The 21930-nt window shown below is 36.4% G+C and overlaps 1 protein-coding gene across 3 annotated transcripts in view; it reads left to right on the top strand.

The window, feature by feature from the left end:
• Positions 1 to 21930, top strand: part of HPGD (15-hydroxyprostaglandin dehydrogenase) — a 57023-nt gene that overhangs the window by 1733 nt on the left and 33360 nt on the right. For 2 of the 3 annotated variants that reach the window (XR_008449582.1, XM_054064728.1), the window contains exons 3-4: positions 3792 to 3898; positions 14135 to 14231. Coding sequence is in view for 2 of the 3 variants with exons in the window: in XM_054064728.1 (XP_053920703.1) it covers positions 3792 to 3898; positions 14135 to 14231 (204 nt within the window). In the remaining variant the exon portion in view is untranslated. Of the gene's footprint in view, positions 1 to 3791; positions 3899 to 14134; positions 14232 to 20731; positions 20809 to 21930 lie in introns of all 3 variants that reach the window. The other variant, XM_054064727.1, reaches the window with a different exon arrangement.

The raw sequence follows: 21930 nt of genomic DNA on the forward strand, positions 1-21930 counted from the left end.
AAATACTGCAGCTAGTCCAGAATTCAGCAATATTCTCCACTCCCTGGAGGTACTGTGATTACACCAGTTTTCAAAGCTTTACATTGACTGTCTGCAAGAGAGACGCTGGTCTTTAAATTTGAGATATGACCTAATCAGCAAACAAAGTTTTTGTCAGCTAGGTTGGTTATTGACTTTTCCTTCAAATGGGAAAGAAACCTAGGAACAGGAAAAAGCATCCTTGGAGTAGGAATAGCACATGCTGCAGCATGGGTGTTAACCCAGCGTGCTTTCTCTCCAAGGTTTCCTCCTCCCTTTAGTGCCAGGCTAGTGCAGGACCAACAGGGTGTGCACTAAGAACCAGAGCGAGCAGGACAGGTCAACAAGAAAGGGTTTGGAACTGTGTTAGTAGGAAAAGAGCAATCAGAGTAGGATTGGAATGGGCTTTCGCAACGAGTGAGAGCAAGAACAGGCAGCTGCTGCTTATGTTTCTTCTGGTGCTGTGTTATCCCTGCTGCAGGTTTCTTAGCATAAATAAGCAATCATGTCTCACAATCCTTTGAGGTTTCTGGGGTATTTTTAATGGGTTTGATGGCTAGGATTTTTTTTCCTGTTTTATTTTCCTTTTTTTCTCTTGCAATTGCAAGCCACCACTTAATGAACCTAGATTAATTTCACTCTTAGTGTTTAAATCTCATAGTGGATTCATCCAGGCCCACACTTGTCCTTTATGTTAAAGGTCATGTGCATAAATGAAGTTCCTCTTATTTTAACTTTAACCCTTTCAGTATGAAACAAGTCACAGTATGTCATGGTTTAGCACCACCTGGCTAAATTTTGGCAGTTGAGCTTCCAAAAAACCCACCCCTCCCACCCCACAGGGAAATGAGAAGAAAAAGACTTGCAGGTTGGAAACTAAAACTACAGTTTTAATGAAATAATAATAATGAAAATAATAAGAAAATAATAAAATATATACAAATATCTGAGATCACGCTCTCACCCCACCCCTCAATGACTATACGTCACCACAAACACTGCAAAGCATACACGAGGAAATGGGTCCATGGCTAGGAGGGAGCTGGACTCAGGAACTGGATTCAGGAACACGCGGACCTGGGATCAGGAACAACCAGATAGACAAAGTCCTCACTGGACATCGACCATCGCAGAAGAGAGTGGGAACCTCGTGATCTCTCAATTTTATACTGAGTATGAGATGCATGGGATGGAATACTCTGTTGGTCAGTTTAGAGTCACTTGCCCTATTCACCCCTCCTGGCAGCTGTGGTTTCCTTCTGCCAGCTTGAGGATGGCCTTTGTTAAGTGTGAGCGTTGGCCTCTTTGAATACCTGTGCCCTGTGTTATTACTTTGGGAGAGGAGCACTGTCTCAGAAACACGCAGTCAGATTTCAGAGAACAAAGTTACTTACAGCAACTGAGTTAGTCACAAAACTGACTCTAACTCAAGCCGCAATACTAGAACTATATCTGCAGGTACATAAGGCTTATAGGTGGGAAATTAGCTACTTTGTCTACATTCAAATCTTGCCTCTGTTTTTTCGTCTCGGCCCTTTCACATAGTCCCCCACAAATATCCTGTATCTTGTTCCACTTTTGAAAAATCACCAAATGTTTGCTTTTGCTTTCATCAATATTTAGGGAGCTCACATATAACTGGTGTTTGTACTTCCTTTCCACTATATTTCTTACCTCTACTTTAAAATGCTTCCCCCTCTTCGTTATTTTTCTTCATTTGATGTTTCATATGATCATCTGCTTTTAATATTTATGATACCATAACCCCTAACTAATGTGTAAAGTAAACACAAGAATTATTCTACATTAAAAAAAAAAAAAAGGAAGAATAAGTCAGTTTACACTGATGTGTGAGCGATAATTTTATTAAGAATTTATAATGAGATTCTTTTTGTGGACAGGCAATAAATAGCATTACTGTAGGCAGGTAAACATTTACCAGAAGTATTCCAAATTTGGTAATCATTCTTTATTTTAACATAGATATACAAATAGCTGAAAAGCATTTGGCTCTTTTCTCAATGTGTAAACTAGAAAACTACAGTTACTCAAGAATTTGTGCATTTAATTACAAAATAATTGGCAAAAGTACTACTATCCATGGTGGGGTTTGAAGGAAAAAGATTCCATTAAGAATTAAGTTGATGGCAGATGTTATTTAGATAAAGCTTAAAAAGAATCAGAGAGCCAGTTTCCAAAATCTGGAAGCTATTTAAGGACCCAAATTGTATTTATTTTACTCATTGGAACTAAGTTAAATAATCAGTTCTGCTCCTAATAAAGCAAAAGGCTTTCATTTGTCCTTGCTGATGCAGAATTGTGACTGAAGAAGTTAAGCTGAGAAACCAGAGAATGAATTAGCAACAAATATAATGAAAGCCAAAAAGGCAGACAGCCAAAAATAGACACTTTAGTAATATTAAAATATTATAGTACAGAATAAGAATATTAGAAAATTCTGTACAATAAAGGCAACCGGACAAATAAAACCTTTACCATCAGCTGCCCAGTACTCATTCTGATGACAAGATGAGGACTGTGATGGACTTGCAGCATTCAGGCAAAGAAAAGGCTGTAAAAGTACCAACCATTTTGTGCAAGATGAAAGCTTTATAAACACCTGCAACTGCTGCAAAAAAAAAGGTAGATGTCGCAAAGCTGCTGCCATGGTCCTGATTGACACAAAGAGCTAAAGAATGAAGATCAGAGAATTAAGATGGTCCCTGGTATCACCTTTCAGTGGTGTGGTTTTGTTAAGGCTTGTCAGACATAATTTCAGTGTACCTGAAATACTCTAGATTTTTAAGCAGTCACCAAATTATGTTTTTAAAAACAATAGGGGGAGGACTGTCTTGGTTTACATTATAATACATATTTAGTGATGAGGAACAATATTTGGAGGAAAACCAAACAAGCTATGTATACATGTCACATAATGCCTGTAGTCATGGAAAATCATAGTCTGGAATGAACATCCAGAGGTCATCCTATTCAACTATCCTGTCAAAGCAGAACAAGCCTAAATAAGTTGCTCATCAGTATGACATCATTATGGTTTTCCGTACGCACCTTTTATGTTAGTTCAAATACTGTCACCTGGGAGAACAGTGTCATTGAGGAAGTTCTTTATTTTGAAATTCTTTGGAAGACAGGTCACTATTTTCATCAATAGAAGGAAGAAGGTTTGAACTTGTGAAACACATTATTAAAATTGTCTGATAAGTATGTTGTTTAACAATTTATTCACAAATGCAAACAATAAGTATGATTAATTATTTTTAGTTTAAAGAGTCATATTAGTTATATCACTGAATAAGAATTGTGTTCTTAGGTTGAATTCAGACTCAAGCAAAAAAATTGTTCTGAACATTTTGGTTTTCATTTAAAGTAGATGTCACGTCTTGAATATACTAGCTATATCAAATTATTACAAATCAAGCTATAAATGTTTAGTTTATACAATTAGGGTGTCAAACATCCTATCTAATACAACATGTTCGGGTGTTAAGAACGTTAGCTATCTCTTCTTAGCAGGCATTATAAAACTGAACAAAAAGGCGACTATTGTATCTTAATCCTTTCAGTTTTCCTGAATACATATAATATCAGTGAATGGTTACATAAAGAATTTAATTGCATATTGGTGATTAGTGGTTAAGAAAACAGTGAAGACATTCTGGTAGACTAACAAAACAATTTGTGAGCATGCATTGTATTTTTATATCTTACTTTTTGTAAGTGTTAAGAAATTTCACCTTTGGCTCTTATTGCAGGTGCTTTTAAAAAAGTAATTGAACATTTTGGAAGGCTGGATATTGTGGTTAATAATGCTGGAGTGAACAATGAGAAGGACTGGGAAAGCACTATACAAATTAATTTGGTAAGCATTATCTCCTTTCCTAAGTTCAAACTTTATTTAATGCTGGGCTACATTTAACAGCCTTTGGCTTATACGGGTGGTGTCATATGATAGAACGTGAAACATTGCATTTGTAAACGCAGCTATTCAAATCATAATCATGTCACTGCTTATGAAGTAACCAATGAATATGTGTGTGGTGGGTCCTTTGAGTTGTCTATCCAAGACACACAGCACTGCGTAGATGTACTCAGGCTAACACCAGGCAAAATTCTCTTTCTATAAAACCCAATGAAATCCCAAGTAGGTGCAACAATTTGGTGCCCAAACAATTTGGTGCCCAAAGCAGTGGAGCTGCATCTGCAGGAGGCCAGTCTATTTATATGAATGTTTGAGAACATTTTAGTTACTCGTGAGACTCGACTGGCCTGCACTAGAGCATAAGTTGTCATTAGTAGTACAAGAAAAATTGTTTAACCAAGATCTCCACATTTTCTTCACCACTGAAGCAAGCATACAATCTGAACTTTTAATATAGGCCATTTCACCATTATCATGGATAGAAGCACACCACTTAAGAGCACTTACTTGCTAAAATGCAGTACATTCAATGACCTTGCAACATTTATTTTCAAACAGATTAGTACCGGTTCTCCAATATTATCTGGTATCTTATCAGGTGAGACCACAATATCTGTTTCTCAGTTGAAATTTTTTGAATTTCAACTACACTGCTAGGAGATGTAAGCTCAAAAGGAAACATCAACTTTCTCAGTTAATACTGTTCTGACTGGCTTGAATTCTACCACTTGTAAAGCTCTAAATCAATGGTGATTCAGCAAGTCACCCTTATGACTGTACTTACAAAGCGTTAAAATCTACTTCTGCATTTAGTACTTTCTGCTTTTTAATTATAGCAATGGAAGAATAACAGCTGCTACATGTAATCTGTCATATTGAGTGGTTCCATAACATATTTTTTGCATCTTGTAGAGAAAGGAGCAAAATATATATGAAATACATGATTTAATAATGACTTTTATCTCCTATCCTTTGTATCATCCCTAAGAACAGGAATAACTTCTACGGCAACACATATTGATACTCATTGCGCACATATTTTCTACATAATAAAAGGGAAAAAACCCTCTACATGTCAGTTTTTGTCTTAGTGATATCACTTATACACCGATACAACAAATGTTCCTTGCCTCAGTTTAAAGTACAAAGTACAAAAGTAGAGTAATACAGAGCAAGATAAGTCAGAACAAACATATATGGGGTGTGTTCTTTATGGCTAAAACACTTCACAGCACTAGTTAGTCTTTGGGAACATTTCTAAAGTGTAAGGACATTTCATGATAGTACTGCTTCAGAAAGGATGAACATAAATGAAGAAGGTTCAAAAATTGGGACACAATTTCAAAGGAAAAGGAGGGAATAAATCACAATTTCTTCTTGGATCCATTACAATTTTGTGAGAATGAGGAAAAACTTCTTGATAAAGATTGGTGGGAAAAGACTATCAATTTCTAAAAGAAGATTTCTGTTGCAGTGCTGTCCACCATTTTGCTATATTTTTGTGCCAAACAACATTCACTTTTTTGTTACTTTGTAAATATTTCTATTAACGTTTTTAGTCAAGTATTTCAGAAATGCCATCCATTACTAACCTCAAAACTCCAGAGCTGATAGCATTGACTGGATTCATATCAGCTTCATCAACAGCAGATTCAACTACTCATACTCATAAAAATGTACACCCTTGTTCTTACAGCATATAAAAAAAAATCTTGGTAACCATACAGGTATTTAATTTTAATCGGATATTGCCAGGGTCAGTAGTCCATCGTACACACATACCCATGCACGGAATAGCACATAACACATACGTTCTTCTTGAGTCCTATCTACTGTCCGGCATGACAAGAACAGTGTTTTTTTTGCATTCAACATCACAAGATCTTATGCGTAAGGAATCAAGAAATTTTATAATCTGACTTTTTCTCTCTTCAAGTCCCTAAAGAAACAGTGCTCAGATCTTTATGACCTTTGAACATATATGTGAGGTAAACACAATTTGATGTTCTAAGAACCTTCTCTAATTTTATCTTGCGTTGATGATATAGGCTTTCTGAAACCACTGTGATTATAGTAGCTGCTATAATTACAGTATCTTTTCTTTTTCAAATGCACTTAGTATATTTTACACTAAGACAACCCCAAAATTTACTTGTAGGTCCCATTTTTATGCTCGTGTCAGAAGTTTCTGAAATCTGACGTAGGTTGCTGTGTACAGTTAAACATAGAAGTACTGTCATCACACATGCTTACATTTTAAATATTACCTGAATCAAAAGTACAGGAACACTTTACGTAATATTTTTACTATCTTGTTCTTTTCTTATGCCAACAGATTATTTATTTTGTAGGCATATTTAAACCGATTCCCCAAAGGAAATGAAATAGACTCATGAGAGAATTTGACAGCAAAATCACGATTAAACTGCTGTTTATGCAATGATTTTGCACATTTTACACACATTATTCTGATAAAACTTCCAATTGCAAGCCATAACTCGAGCATGCCAAAATAACTCAGTCAGATGGAATCCAATTATTTAAGTGTTGCCCAGAGAGAAGTAGAATTCAAATATACATGTAAAATCTATTCAGGTGCATGACAGTCTGTCTCATCCTTCACTACCTTCACACATCCTTCAAAGTGTGGCAGTACCCAACAATTCCAAGTTTTTACACCTTGCATGGATTTGCATATTTCCATAAATGACAAAAGTAAAAAGCTTATATGAACTTAGAAAAGTCATCTTCTAAAATGAAGTCTACCTAACTCAGGGTTTGTCCCTGCAAAATACTTAGATTTTTACTACCAAGGAAAGAATCATGCAGTCGTTTGTTTGGAAAAGACCTGTGAGATCATTGAGTCCAACCGTATCTATCCACTGCAAAACCATATCCCTGAGCACCTCAACCACCCATCTTTTAAATACCTCCAAGGATGATGACTCAACTGCTTCCCTGGGCAGCCTCTTCCAGTGCCTGATAACCCTATCAGTGAAGAATTTTTTCTTAATCTGAACCTCCCCTGGTGCAACTTGAGGCCATTTCCTCTTGTCCTTTCACTTGTTACTCGGGAGAAGAGACAAACACCCTCCTCGCTGCAACCTCCTTTCAGGTAGCTGTAGAAAGTCATAAGGTGTCCCCTCAGCACCCTTTTCTCTGGGCTAAACAACCCCGGTTCTCTCAGCCATCTCTCATTAGGCTTGTTCTCCAGCCCATTCACCAGATTTTTTGCACTTCTCTGGATGTGCTCCTGCACCTCAATGTCCTTCTTATTGTGAGGGGCCCGAAACTGAACACAGTGTTCAAGGTGTGGCTTCACCAGAGCTGAGTACAGGCACTCAGTCACTTCCCCAGTCCTGCTGGCCACACTGTTCCTGATTGCTGTGACTGCAACACCATATACATGTGTGGCTTCCTTCAATATGGCTTATCGTGAAATAAAGGTTCCAGCAACTAGCAAACTTGCAAAATCAATTCATTTGCTCATCAGTTAAGGAACCACTCCTCAAAAGGCTGTAAATATCTTGGAAGAAACCAGCAGGGTAACCAGACAAACTTCAGAAGTTATTAATTTTGTTTATGTTGGAGTCAAAGACTTCATGATTCTCGCAGGGTTGTTCCATTGCGCAAGCCATAGAATGGATTCTTTGGGAGCGTGCTGCAACGTTTTGGGCCATACACCTTGCTGTCCTTTACCAGTGTACCAGGAGAGATGACATGACAAGGACTGAACTTTCACCCCAAAATCATGTGACTAAGACTCATGCCTGGATTCATCAGGTGGGAATTACTACCAGGTCCCACAGCATAGACAAAGGCAAACGCTGTTTCTGAATGCTACCAACACAGAAACAAAAAAAAAAAACCAAAAAAAAACAGTGCTATCTGTAGAAGATAAGATGGTGAAAGTAGCAAGTTTACCAATCTTACATGAATATAATTACTTTGTTGTTCGTATTGCATTAAGAGGGGCATAGACTTACCTAAGTTACGTAGTAAGTCAACGAAATTCTTAGCTTGCAGTTTTAATGTACATTTACAGTAACCAGTGTTGAAGTACAGTGACAAGCAAAATTTCTTTGATCTAAGAACTACTTAAGCTCAGCTACTGAAAATGCAATACTATTCCTATGTTCTTCAGGAATGTAGAGGAGTGGGAGTAAAGAAAACCTCACAGTAACAAAATAAAACATAGTATTTCACTCCTACATTACACAAAAGCTACAGATTTCTAGCAAATGATTAAATTCTACTGCACATTCCTTTCTCCTTTCTCACTCTCCCTCCCTAGGCTTCTTGTTTTCCACAAGTGAACTGGAAATTCAAACTCAAGAGCCTGCAATATCTTTTCATATAGCAAGTAACTAGCCTAAACATGGGAATGCCAAGGGACTTTCATGCTTGCTAGAACTTGTCTGCTTCCTAGAAAATCTACATTAAAGACAAAATCAGTCCCACCTCCCTGTCCAACAGCAAAATGCTAAAATTTTCCATGCATATCACTAGCAGCACTTAGTTTCAGACTTTTGAAGTTTGTCTTACTCAGCTCATAAAGTACTTTGAAATGTTTCCTTATAGATAGCCATCAATTTACAACATCACAGTATGAAAGTCAAATGATCTTGGGTCAAATTCCAGCCCTGTGCTAACCTGCTTTACAAAACCACAAGTCAATGGCTCTTTCATTTGTTTTTTTTTGTTCAGGATCCCTAGCACTGAACTACATTAGCTCAGAAACTCAATATAACTTCAGGACCAATTACCAATTACGATTTTGTTTACTCAAAGGACTTCATATTGCCTTATCACCTGGATAACACTAAAGTGGGCATCTTCAGCACTGAAGCAATACAGATATAGTTTGTGGCATAAAATATTAGCATGTATAAGGAAAGAGCAGAAGTATCAGACAACAGGTGGCAAGGGAAACCTTATTAAATAGGTATGAAAATATATCAGTTGGAACTGTGCCTTGAAACACTAGAAAAAGAGCACCATGTACTAAATTACTTTGAAAGTAGCTGTCATTTACAAAGGTTAGTGAGTATTTATGGTCTAGGCACCATCACTGAAGAACAGCTTTGGGTTGTTTTTTTATAGATCATGCTAAAATGAAAATTGACTTACAGGTGTAATGTTGGAATACAAGAACATTGCACAACATTGGCTGAGACTGGTTCTTAAAGCCACAAGAAAATTAATTAGATCTCCATTGAAGACCCGGAATCTTATTAGAATCACAGTTTCAATATTTAACTTCTTTTAAAACAATACAATTAAAAGTATACAGCCATGAGATAAACGGAAATGTCAAGAATTGCAGATTTTGTAAGTTTTGCTTCCGATTTTGACACCAATACTTAAATTGTCATTTAACTACTTGTTAAATAAGTCATTGATTACCGATATAATACTTCCATAAGCAGCTGCAGATGTTTTGAGTATTTGCACAATTATTTTGCAAATTTTAACACGCTATCAGATACTACATTCTGGGTTTCTTACTGTATGGTGCTTCAGAATGTCTGATCTCCTCTAATTTAAATCTGTAATTTATGGAAGCTAATACTAGGAGATATTCCAACATTCACCATTATAACTTTATTGGAAAGAATCCTAATTTTTCTACTGGTAGTTAAAGTGTAAAATTGCCTGTCTTGGGAGCACACTCAGACTTGCAGTTGCACCTTAATGGTCTGTCTTCTTTATGTGAGATACTAAAATACTGTATTTTGATTAGAAAAGAAACAGCAGTATCACAAAGATCACAGTATTTTCAACAGCTGGAGGGCAACCATTTAGAATATTTTCTGATTTGAATATAAGTTTTCATTAGCCAGGAGCAGCAAAAACCCTGAGGTAAGAGCCAACTGTCCCAGTTTTTGCTTTACCTGCACTTAACTGCAAAGTTGATTGTTTTCCTACTCTTTGGTTTTGACACCTTTATGGGCAATATCCATAAAACTAAATGCAGTTCTAAAAAACAGAATCAAAAAACTTTCAACTCTTAAATGCAACATGCTTTGTTGTACAAAGTTAAGTCTCTCAGTATATTTCTGTCTCAAAACAAATCAGATTTTTTTTTAATCAGGTAATTTTAAATGTTGACTTTCCTAGGATTTCTATTTGCAATAGACAAACTATAAATTATTCTTGCTTACGAGCATGGGAGTAAATTATTATTCTTAATAGTGTTTTTCATTTTATTGAAAAGCAAATTGCAGACATTTTTCATCATATCCCAAAACCAGGAAACTAGGATGCACAAGAAGCATCATTCTTTGCCTGTTTTACTTTCCAGTGTGTATTTCATGGTATATGGAAATAATAGCTGATAAGCTTTCTTTTGGAATTCAGATGAAATAGTCTGATGTCAACAAATAGGAATGCAAAGTCTCATTTCGTATGAGAGGAGGCCTGAGGCTGCAATTTATGCACTTGCAAAGATGGATTTCATAACAAAATCAAACCCCAATGTGCTATTATTCTTTAGAAAACAATAGTCCAAAGGCTATTGTTTTTTGGAAAACCTCTTTCCCATTTGAATGTTTGGCACACAGATACTGTTCTGTTCAATATCTTTATCAATGGTCTGGATGAAGAGATTGAGTGTACTCGTAGTAAGTTTACAGATGACACTAAGTTGGGAGGAAATGTTAATCTGCTTGAGGGCAGGAAGGCTCTGCAGAGGGATCTGAACAAGCTGAATCAATGGGCTTGTGGTGGCCAATGGTATGAGGTTCAAGGTCGAGTGCCAGGTCCTCCACTTGGAACACAAAAACCCCATGCAGCGCTACGGGCTTGGAGAAGAGTGTCTAGAAAGCCACCCAGCAGAGAAGGACCTGAGAGGTTTGGTTGACTGCCAACTGAATATGAGCCAGCAGTTTGCCCAGGTGCCCAAGAAGGCCAATGGCATCCCGTCCTGGGTCAAAAACTGGCACTGGAAGAGGCTGCCCAGGGAAGAGGTTGAGTCACCATCCCTGGAGGTATTTAAAAGATGGGTGGATGAGGTGCTCGGGGATGGTTTAGTAGCAGACAGGTATGGTTGGACTCAATGATCTCAAAGGTCTTTTCCAACAAACAATTCTGTGATTCTATGCAAGAGCCAGCTTTACTTTACTAACTCAGCTGGATTGACAGCCTCAACTTGGAAGTAGCACTAAGACTTCCAAACGTATGTTGTACGATTTTTGTACTACAGTAAGCTCAACCACTGCTGTTCTTTCATGAAGAACTATTGAGAGGACTTCGTCAACTGGAGAGAAGGGAATTCTGGCAAGAGAATGGGATATCTGTCACCGTACCTTTCATCTGAACTGCTCTCTGCTGAGTGCAGACAGCTAGGTTCTTCTCATCCTGTATATTTGATTCAGAGTTTATCTTCAGATTCATTCTTTATGTTACAACCCCAAACATCAGAAATAGCCATGTCACCCTCAGTCAGGGAATTTTGATGAGAAATTTTTGCAAGAATTAATAGCAGGTGTAAGGGCAATGACCAGATGAAAGTCTGCATTAATTCTCAAGACAATCTCTCACAATAGCTATTAAAGGAGAAGAGTTCCTAAGCTACTTGCAGAAATGCTGCGTTAATGGAGTCTAGAGAGAATAAAAGAGCGGTACAGTGATTTCAGTAGGACAGTCAAGCTACTCACTTTTTCTTTGTCTTATAATTGTGGTTTAGCCAGACTCATCTAGCTCTATTATCTCTTTGAATAAGAAGGCTGGAGAAAAAGAAAAATCCTCAAGGAGCCCTGGGCTATTTCCTTCGCCATCTGATTTTCCTCTAATCATCCTAAGTGGAATCCTCTTTTTGTGTTCAGCAGACTGAGCCACAGCTCCAGGGCATGATAAGACCTACACCTGTTCTCCATAGACAACATTAACCTCTACCTTTGTAAAGTCTTTTGTATACTATCTATCATATATGTATATATTAAAAAACAGCACCTAACCTTAGGTCCAAGTCTAATTTCAATCGAGCAGCTAATGAGTTCATGTGCAGAAGAAGCATACCTTACAACAACACTACTGTACATTAACAATTTTTGGTTTTCAATAAAACTTCTAAAATTTATGTGTGACAATCAACATTAAATGCTTGACTACATTTCTAAAGGCTCTGAAACTTTCCAGGACACATGAAAGCAATTAGATTTAGTTTGGTATTTTACAAGCCACTGAAGACAGCTGTTTGGAAAGTTTCTATTAATACACGTAATCAATAATATTCTTGTGGTATAAAACAGATCGTTCTTTAAAGTATATTATTTAAGACGAAACTTTCCAGGAGAAAAATAAAATAGTTTTTATTAGAATTTTTTGTTTAAGAAAAGTTTGAAGAGTTATTGCAGAATTTTGAACTGTTCATATTTTTTTTACTTCATTCCAGGAAACTGGTATACTGAAAATATATTATTATGGAAAATATGTTATTGAAAGAACAGCATGAAGTGCTGTAACTATAGAAAACAAAAAAAAAGTGTATACTGAAATTGCAAAGTAAAGTTGGTAATGAGGTGTCAAGTTATTCTGTCTCTGTCAATGGACAGCTAAACTTCATGTTACGCAAGTAACAAAAAAGAAATATTAATACAACAAGACATGCAATCTTCCAAATCCTATTCATGTTAAAACCAGTAAGCATGAAAGACAACTGAACTTGAATATTTACTTTATACTTTATGAGATATAAATCTAAAACTATCAGATAGTAAAAATGAAATTCAATATATTTCTTTAAATTATTCCAATTTTGGTTTGGGAATTTAGATAACATAATATTCTGATTTTAGAAGCTTTTTCTATATCTAGCTACTGCTCATTAGGTTTCAGTCATATACAGACTTTTCTTTTTTCATTGTTTTTTTTTGTTTTATTAACATGGGAGATTTCCTTCTCCATGATCCACAATTCTCTAGACCTTCCCTGGTGGAAACTCTCAAGGAAATTATTGTGCTCAGATGTGAACGTACTTGTAGGGCCACTTCATCTTTTGAATGTCTTAATTTATTTGGGTAAAAAATAAGTAACAATAAACAGTAGGAAAAAATAAATGGAGTTCTCATTTTAAAACTGAAATAATATTTTGGGAAAAATAAAAGTAATTCAATGCATTTGTTCATTTTAAGCAGAATTTGTAAATCAAATGTGAACTGATTATGGTGAGATCTAACAAAATATATAATTATGAAACTCGTTACTAATGCAGTAATATTGCAACAATTCACTAAAGTTTCTATCTTCTACTAGAAGCACTGGCTGCTGCCTTTGAATTGTCACTTGATAAAATCTCTGGGAAGGACCCAAACACTTGATTTGTTTAGGACGCTGATAACCCCAGGCTCAAAGTATCTTTACATGTCTCAGTTTAAATGTCTGAAATTTGATGAGATAATCCCAGTAGAAGTTCTGAATGCAGTTGTGTTCAAAAACAGATCTGAAGGAATCAAGGTTATATGATTGGCCATAAAACTTTCTTACTCAAATATCTTTTAAAAAAAAAAAATTAAAATCGCATGCTGCAGTTAGTATTATGCTGACACTATGTTTCACACATCTTAAATGCTTTTTTACCTTGTCTGTTTGGGTGAATCTTCTTTTGAAAGGAATGGTAAAACTCCGGTAACTTCAGTCAGAAAAGAATACAGGTTTTTAATATTCTGGGGCCACAAATATAAAATAGAACTTAATCCTAAAAAGGGATCTCATGCTTTGAGTCAAATGGAGTTATAAGTGTTAACTTCACATTTGGTCTATATATTTTTTATAATATAGAGCAGTTTGTCTCAATAAAAATGCTGGGAACTGAGTCAGTTCATCCACTATTTATATCCTCAGATAAAGTGTGTATTTAATCTATAAATTATTTGTTCTGTATTTCATTTCCTTCACAGTGTTTATTTCACATTGTAACATTTCAGTTTGATTATTGACAATTTAATAAGAAAAATAATTAAGCTATTAATATTTCTATGCATTGCAATTGTGCTTCTGAAGTTACTGAGTTGCATTACTGGGGAATGCCATCTGTGTTTATAATCTTCCAAGTATAAATAAGACCACTGGTAGAGCAATACAGGTTATAGGCACCACAGTTAAAGCAAGATTCAGCTTTTGGGAACATAAAAGAAACATTTTTTGAATATCATCATCCCTTTCCCACTCTATCAGACATCTGTGATTAGAGGAACTTATCTTGGCCTAGAATACATGAGAAAAGGACATGGAGGAGATGGAGGAGTGATCATTAATATCTCATCTTTGGCAGGTAAGAATGTTTTTCTGTATAAACACTTTTTACTCACTGGTTTGTTTCTAAAATAAATTAATCATACTGATCAGTAATACTTTTTCTTCTTTCTTATGGCTTTTCACTGTTTATTCCCATTTTGACCTAGTTTTCGTCATAGTGACCAAAGTAGTATTGAAGAACTTCAACTTACATTTGCTTTTTAAAACTCAGTTCAGTGAAAAATACAGCAATTTTCCTAAGCTATCAGTCTCATATTTAATAACCTTGAGCATGATGTGAATACTTTTTTTCAGGTACTGCCACAAGCAGACCAAAACCTAACTAGCCTCAATTCATTATGCTTATTCAACGCTATTCTACTAACACTGCTAAAACATTATGTACATAGATAGAGAATCTTTATTCACAGAAAGTGAGGAAGTAGCAGGTATTCCAAAAAAAAAAAAAAGTAGCAGGTATTCCATTCAACTCCATAGGAGCATAGCTGTTGGAATGTTTAAGATTAAACTGTATCTACTTTATTAATGAAGATTTTCATTCACAAATTCTGTCCGTGCTCCAAGTCCTCTCAGATGTGATGTATTTCTGCTTGAGAAGCCATAAAATTAACTCATATTTCATTGAACTTAAGCTAGCACATTTTTTGCTGACTACTTATCCATGCTATAATTGTGTTTCCATTTATTGACATGAAAACAGAATTATACAGCTTCTATGTCAGCCAGAGTTATTACTGCTTAGTTGTGAGGCAGAATCCTTCTCCCTTCCCTGTAGGTACACATGTTGCAGTGACTGTGCTCACATCAAAAAAGCACAACTGAATGGGAAAGGTTAAATAGAGAATTATGTCACCTGACATGCTTCCTCAAAACAAATGTAGGGGAAATACTTGCATTGTCTCGTTTATTTGGAGAGTTTGTTCTCTCTTGCTACTGTTATACTACCTGGGAAAAATAATATGTATGCTGGGTTACATTTGGATTTTTGGTGCTTTCTTTGCTATCCAAATTATAGTAATTTTATTGCAGGGTATTCCTATGTGTTTAACAGTGAAAAGACAGTAAGACAGCAGTGGCCATAGTTCCTGAGTGCGAATGTGGATTGGCGCCCAATACGTGTGAATGTTCTGTGAATTCTCTTGTAAACCCTGGCTTTTGTGATAAGTTCACCCTACCAAAAATATTCATGTGGATTGTGAGAATCTGACCTTATAGATGCACTTGCCTCATATAAATGAGTAGCTTTATAAAAATTCTTCATGTACCTTTAAGTAAGCAGTTGAAGTATTGTGTAACATACTGCCTACTGATGACAGTAAGTTTATCTCTGTTGGTTCAAATGAGCATTCTGTTGGGACCAAATTAACCTGAAGGCAACTGTCATTGCAGTACAAGAGTTCATCAACACAAGTAAAATATTAAACATTTTCACAGAAGTGCTGATGTTCATGCAGTGCTTAAGCAAAAGCAGTGCTTAAGCAAAGGTAGAGGGAGCAAGTGGTTTGATTCTGTTTCAAACTAGTCTCAAATAAGCACAAAAAAAATTTGATTTGAAGACCTCACAGCTTAGCTTTTCTTAGTTTGGTAAGAGCTTATAAGTGCCACTTTAGCTTTTGGATTAAAATTTGCATTTATTTACTTTCTTTTATAACACTAACATTGTGCCATAATGATTGTAGAAACCTGTCAAAAACAAAGTGTACTTTGCTTTGTTTGATTTTATGTATCCTGAATTTATTATTTTTTTCAAAGATCATAAGAAAAAAACACATTAGAAAGCTGATACAGACTAATTTTTATAGTTTATTTATTTACTACTTTTGTGCTTTATAACTCAAATTGTACTTTCAAGTCTGAAGGTCTAAGTCCCACAGTTTATTCCACAGATAAAAGGAAAACTGCCATTGGTTTGTTTAACACTCTCTCCTAGTGTTTTCTTTTCTCAGAGCTAACTTCTGTTGATCATTAAACTTTTGAGTGGCTTTGATATCTCCTGTCCCGAGTTCTGTATGCAATTTTATCAGATACACTCTGCAGATAGCAAATATTTTTGTGTCGTCTTGAGCAGCAAGAAAAGTTATTTTTAGTGATTACGTAATGTTCAATAATATTTGCTTTACCCGTTAGTTTCCAGTCCTTCACCATGGTAACTATGCTACTGATATGAACTAGAGACAGAATCAAGTCTTACTGATTTAAATTTCCAAACACTCACAAAACTACTTAAATGCTTCCTATGCAGTGGATGCTTAATGGATTCTTTCAGCTGGATGAAAGCCAGAGCGTTCAGCCTTCCTTTCCAGTATTGAATCTTCCTTTCCTTAGAGTCTACACAACACAGGACTAAATGCGAAAGCAAGAGAAATGTGTAAAGACATGTAGCAAGCACCCAACTCCTAATACACTGCATTCAAAGCTATAAAACTTTCTTAATTTTATGGTATTTGTGCTTTCATATCAAGAGGAAGTAATGCTACTAAACAACTGAGATAATGGGAAGTGTTTTACTGCCAACTTGTCCCATAAAAGATAATGCCAATGGCTGCCGGTTTTTGTATTGTAATAAACTTCAGTTCAATTTTAGATAGTAAAATGTTCCAAAAATTCTTCTCTAGATATCTACATACGTTAATTTAAATTTTGTTTAACAGAATAGTTACAAGCAACAGAAAAAGTATACCAAATTAAATTTAACTCCTGAGATTATTTACATAATTAAATTTAGCAGGATTTAAAAAACATTGAAGTATTTATAGAGGGCTTAAAAACTAGTAAGATATTTAGCAACAGATCATGCTAGCTTTTTATGAGGGGTAGTTCAATGTGTAGTGTATCTGAATATCTTTGTGTTGTACAGCTATATCAATGGTTTAATTACATTCAACTTCAAGCACTCAGGCTCCACAGGCAACCAATTTGTCATCTTCCTATTAGGAAGCTTCAGCCAAAAGAAATACTTAAAGTACTCCTCACAGCAAAAATGCTTCATTAGGACCTGATCCTATAGATAATATATAATGCAAGAACAAATCTAAGCATACAGTTAACATCACTGAGTAAATTCAAGACTCTATAGAATCATAGAATCACTAGGTTGGAAAAGACCTTTGAGATCATCAAGCCTAACCGTACCTCTCCACTACTAGATCATATCCCTAAGCACTTCATCTACCCGTCTTTTAAATACCTCCAGGAATGGGGACTCAGACAGTTCCGTGGGCAGCCTCTGCCAGTGCTTGATAACCCTTTCAGTGAAGAAATTTTTCCTAACGTCCAATCTAAACTTCCCCTGACCCAGCTTAACATCATTCCCTCTTGTCCCATCACCCATCACTTGGGAGAAGAGACAACACCTACCTCTCTGCAGCCTCCTTTCTGGTAGTTGTAGACAGTGATAAGGTACCCCCTCAGCCTCCTCTTCTCCAGGCTAAACAACCCATGTTCCCTCGGCTGCCCCTTGTAAGACTTGTTCCAGTCCCTTCACCAGCTTCGTTGCTCTTCTTTGGAACCACTCCAGGACCTCAACGTCTTTCTTGTGGTGAGGGGCCCAAAACTGAACACAGTATTCAAGGTGCAGCCTCACCAGTGCTGAGTACAGGGGTAGAATCGCTTCCCTGATCCTGCTGGCCACACTGTTTCTGATACAGGCCCAGATGCTATTGGTCTTCTTGGCCACCTGAGCACACAACTGGCTTATGTTCCATCGGCTGCCAACCAACACCACCGGGTCCTTCTCTGCCAGGCAGCTTTCAGCCACTCTTCTCCAAGCCTGTAGCACTGCATGTGGTTGTTGTGTCCCAAGAGCAGAACTCTGCACTTTGCCTTGTTAAATCTCATCTCATTGGTCGCAGCCCATCAATCCAGCCTGTTCAGATCCCTTTGTAGAGCCTCCCTACCCTCAAGCACATTTACAGTTCCTCCCAGTTTAGAGTCATCCGTGAACTTAAGGGTAAATTCAATCCCTTCATCCAGGTGATTGATAAAGACATTGAACATAGCAGAGTCCCTCAGTCACATCACGAACAGACAGAGGTTCAGTGCTCCCAGGGGCAAGGACTGCCGAGAGAAGGAGATTCCACACTGCGGTTCTGTGTACCAAATATGGGAACAGAAGTGAGACAGGACTGTCATCATTTTGGGTGAGGGATTAGCATCCCTCTGGTCTTCGCATCACTCTGGTCTTCTTTGTCACTGCTTTGGCTGCAAGTGACTCAATCGATTTCTTTTTGGTTCTCCATTTCAGCAAAAATAATTTCCCTTAGGAAAAAAATTGTTTTAGTGCTTTGATTCCAATAAAGGGTTATTTGTTCCCCCCTTTCTGCCTAGATAGTCCTGCTGTCTTTTGGCATTTAAGTAAGTCTTTGAACCTTATTGCACTTCATTATTGCGAGCTGTCCCCTTCCTCCGTTTATTTCTTGACTTTGTTTCTTTTCCCTTTCAAGTTACAAGTAATTTGCCTTACTCTGTTCAAAAACAAGATTCCTTCTCTGTGTTTCCCAGTAGATTTTATCTTTTGTATGTCTGTTAACTGCAGCCTTACTGGGATTGTTTTTCGTTTCAAACATGTAAAACTATTCAGCGGTTTGAGAAAATAGTAAATAATATTTCTAATCTGCTAATATTACAATGTTTCCAATTATTTGAAGAATGATGATGATCATCATCAAAAGTTACCAAACAGAGGGTTATTAAGCCTGTGTTGCGATCACAACATAGAGAAGACAACACAAAAAACTTTTTTTCAGAAAGCAAGTTCTCAGTCAGAAGCACAGCACATTAATCCAAGCTAATCAGATAAATACAGGTTTCAGATAACAGACACCTACTAGGTTAGTTCTTCCTTTCCCACCGCTGAACAGTGTTAACCACAGTGGTGTTTCACTGGATCACCAATGTAGCATTTAAGCCAGGATGAAACTTCGAAGCTGTCATGGTTGTAATTAGAGCTTTATACTATTTTAGCAAGGTTTTTTTCTTCAGACAAAACGGATTCCAGAGCAAAAAGCCATGCAGATCTCTACCGTGTATGAATTTTCTGGCAAATCTGTATTTCAAGTTAGGTAGTGTAACCTTCATCTCCACTGAGATGTCACACCCTTGGTCTAGTTCAGCTGTCTTTGTATGGTGGAAACTATTTGCATAGCAGGCAGAAAAATACATACACTCATGGTCTGTCATCACTTTCTAATGAGCTTTTTGGCATCAAAATCAGTTTTAATAGTATTAAGTACTTTATTTTCCTTCAAAACCACTGCTCTTTCTTCTTTCTCTACTATATATAATGATGCTTTCCCACTTCCACCATAAAGGTTCACAATGTTAGCAGTAATTTTCCATTTTGCTTCCCCTTTCCCTTACAGAGGATAGTAATGATATTACCCAGGACTGTTAAATCTTTTTCCTGTTGTCCTCAAAATCTTCATCCTGGGTTTTCATTCCAGAGTAAGGCCCACTGTAGGAGGTACCATACCATGAAAACCTTTTCAGCCAGTCTAATCCAATCTAGAAAATGCTTCAAAAAGCTTTCCTATCTCTGCTTTCATTTCTTTCTGCTCAGTATGTGAGGTCTTCATCTTACCATTCCATTCACGGTATTTACTTACTTCTCTCTCTGCTCTCTGCACTCAGGTCCTGCATTGACTTCTTAGTGCTTTTTGCATTTGGTTATCGCAAAATGGCTTCCCTATTTCATTTAAATCTCTTAAAAAACTATTGCCTATGAAATATGACCAGAGTAGTAGTATAAGTAAAATAAATTCTACAATGCTTCTGTTGGTGATCAAGTCTGAATTGCTTTGTTTAAAATTGCTCCTCTGAGCAAGAAGCACTATGCAAAAGAGTATACATTTGTTATAGGACTAACTACATTGTCCAATAAATAAACAGCACGGTATTACACTGGCAGATGTATTATCTGACTGCACTTCAGTGCAGTACATTCATTCTTCTGTCTCACATTAGGGCTAGGAGAAAAGTTTTATTCCAGGCCGAGTTTTGTTACTGTTCCACAGAAGCAATATAAGAAAGGGATTTAAGTCCTTTAAATTAGGTATTGAAATATTACAAAGATAACATTAAATCAGCTACAGTAGTTAAAATGGATTTTGGTATTTCCCTTGCCTTTTCCCACACTCCTCTCTGAAATCACTGTAAATGACTGCATGTGTCCAGTTTACATATACTTTTAAGTCCATTACAGATTCACAGAAGGCTCAAAAATCTCATCCTTGAGTGTTTCCTTCTAGATCCTATGCTCCATTTTTAGTCACACTTCAGAGATATAACTTTTCCTCTTAAAAGTTATATTTTTTTCTTACTCCTGTTTTGCCTCGTCGTATCTTTTCCCAGCCTACCTCAGATTACAAAATATAATTTGGGAATTTTTACTGATCTGTTTTGTTGCATTTCTATAAATCCATCATTTTTTTTTTTACATTATAGATCTATGTGCGTGTTTAAGATAACCATAAATAGGTGTACAAAACATCTTTATTCAGCTACCTTTTTATTTTAAAGGACTCATGCCTGCTGCATTCCAACCTGTGTACTGTGCTACAAAGCATGGTGTAATTGGATTCACAAGGTCAATAGCAGTAAGTATGTGTTTTTGAAAAGAGTATCAGCGTTTCTTTGGGAACATGCTGAATTTCTCATGTTCCCTCTCTGTTGTCACACAACTGGAAACAATTTTCTTATAGAAAACTAAGTGTCTGAAGCAGTGCAGGATCCCTTCTTTCACAAAGGGAATCCAAAGATGGAATAAGTAAAGCATGTGTGTGTTTATGACTCATTTGAGGCTTTGGGAGCATGGAAGGAAGATTTGTAAAGTAATTTGAGGACAGTTGAAGGAGACTAAAAGTCAATTTTTTATCCAAACTTTAAAAATAATTTTCATAACTCTATCCCAGTTATTTAACATTTAACATCAACATAATATCCCATTTGCCTAGGATAAATAGGCACTAAAGAGTACAAAAAGTGACTTGAACACAAAAATGTTTACCATTATTTGTTCTTAGCAACTCTTAAGACACTGAAAATGTGAAGTTCAGGATGGGGTATGCCAGATTCTATATGACCACGTAGGAAGTCTTAGCTTCTGACTCCCAGACAGTCTAGTTAAACTGAACAAGCAGTAAACGTAACATGACAGAAGCACTTTCGGCTTAAAAATAGTCTGCTCATATAAAATTTCCAATTTAATTTCCAGAATAAAGTTCCTGAAATGATCATTTGGATAGTTTATCCATATTTTATACCCCAACTTTCCACCCAAATAACTTCTTTTTTAGATCAATACGCATGCCTGGATGTTGATCAGGCTTCTTTGCTACACACATGCATTGGTAGCACCACAAATGAAAGGTCTTACCATTCCCAGAACAATTTGTGCTGCTTGTTTTCATCATGTTCCTGAACTGCTTCCTGAAAAAACTCCTGCCTCTTTCCTGGAGTTCACAGAGACTTTCCTGTGGAGAGATGCTCAGTGGTAGATTTATCCCTTGGCAGGGACAATAGAGCAGCTGGAAAGGTTTAGCATTATAGTTCTAGGGGTAGACACTATTTCTGTTGATATAAGGGAGGTAAATCAATCATAATGTTAAATCCTGACTTGATTTCAGATAGTTTTCTTTTAATAAAAAAGTTCTTATAAGATTGGAAACAAACATTTGAGTGACCCTTTTTTACTTGGTTTTGCTTATGAGTTATATCAT

The sequence above is a fragment of the Cuculus canorus genome, chromosome 4 (assembly GCF_017976375.1).
Source record: "Cuculus canorus isolate bCucCan1 chromosome 4, bCucCan1.pri, whole genome shotgun sequence".
In the NCBI taxonomy this organism is placed as follows: Eukaryota; Metazoa; Chordata; class Aves; order Cuculiformes; family Cuculidae; genus Cuculus; species Cuculus canorus.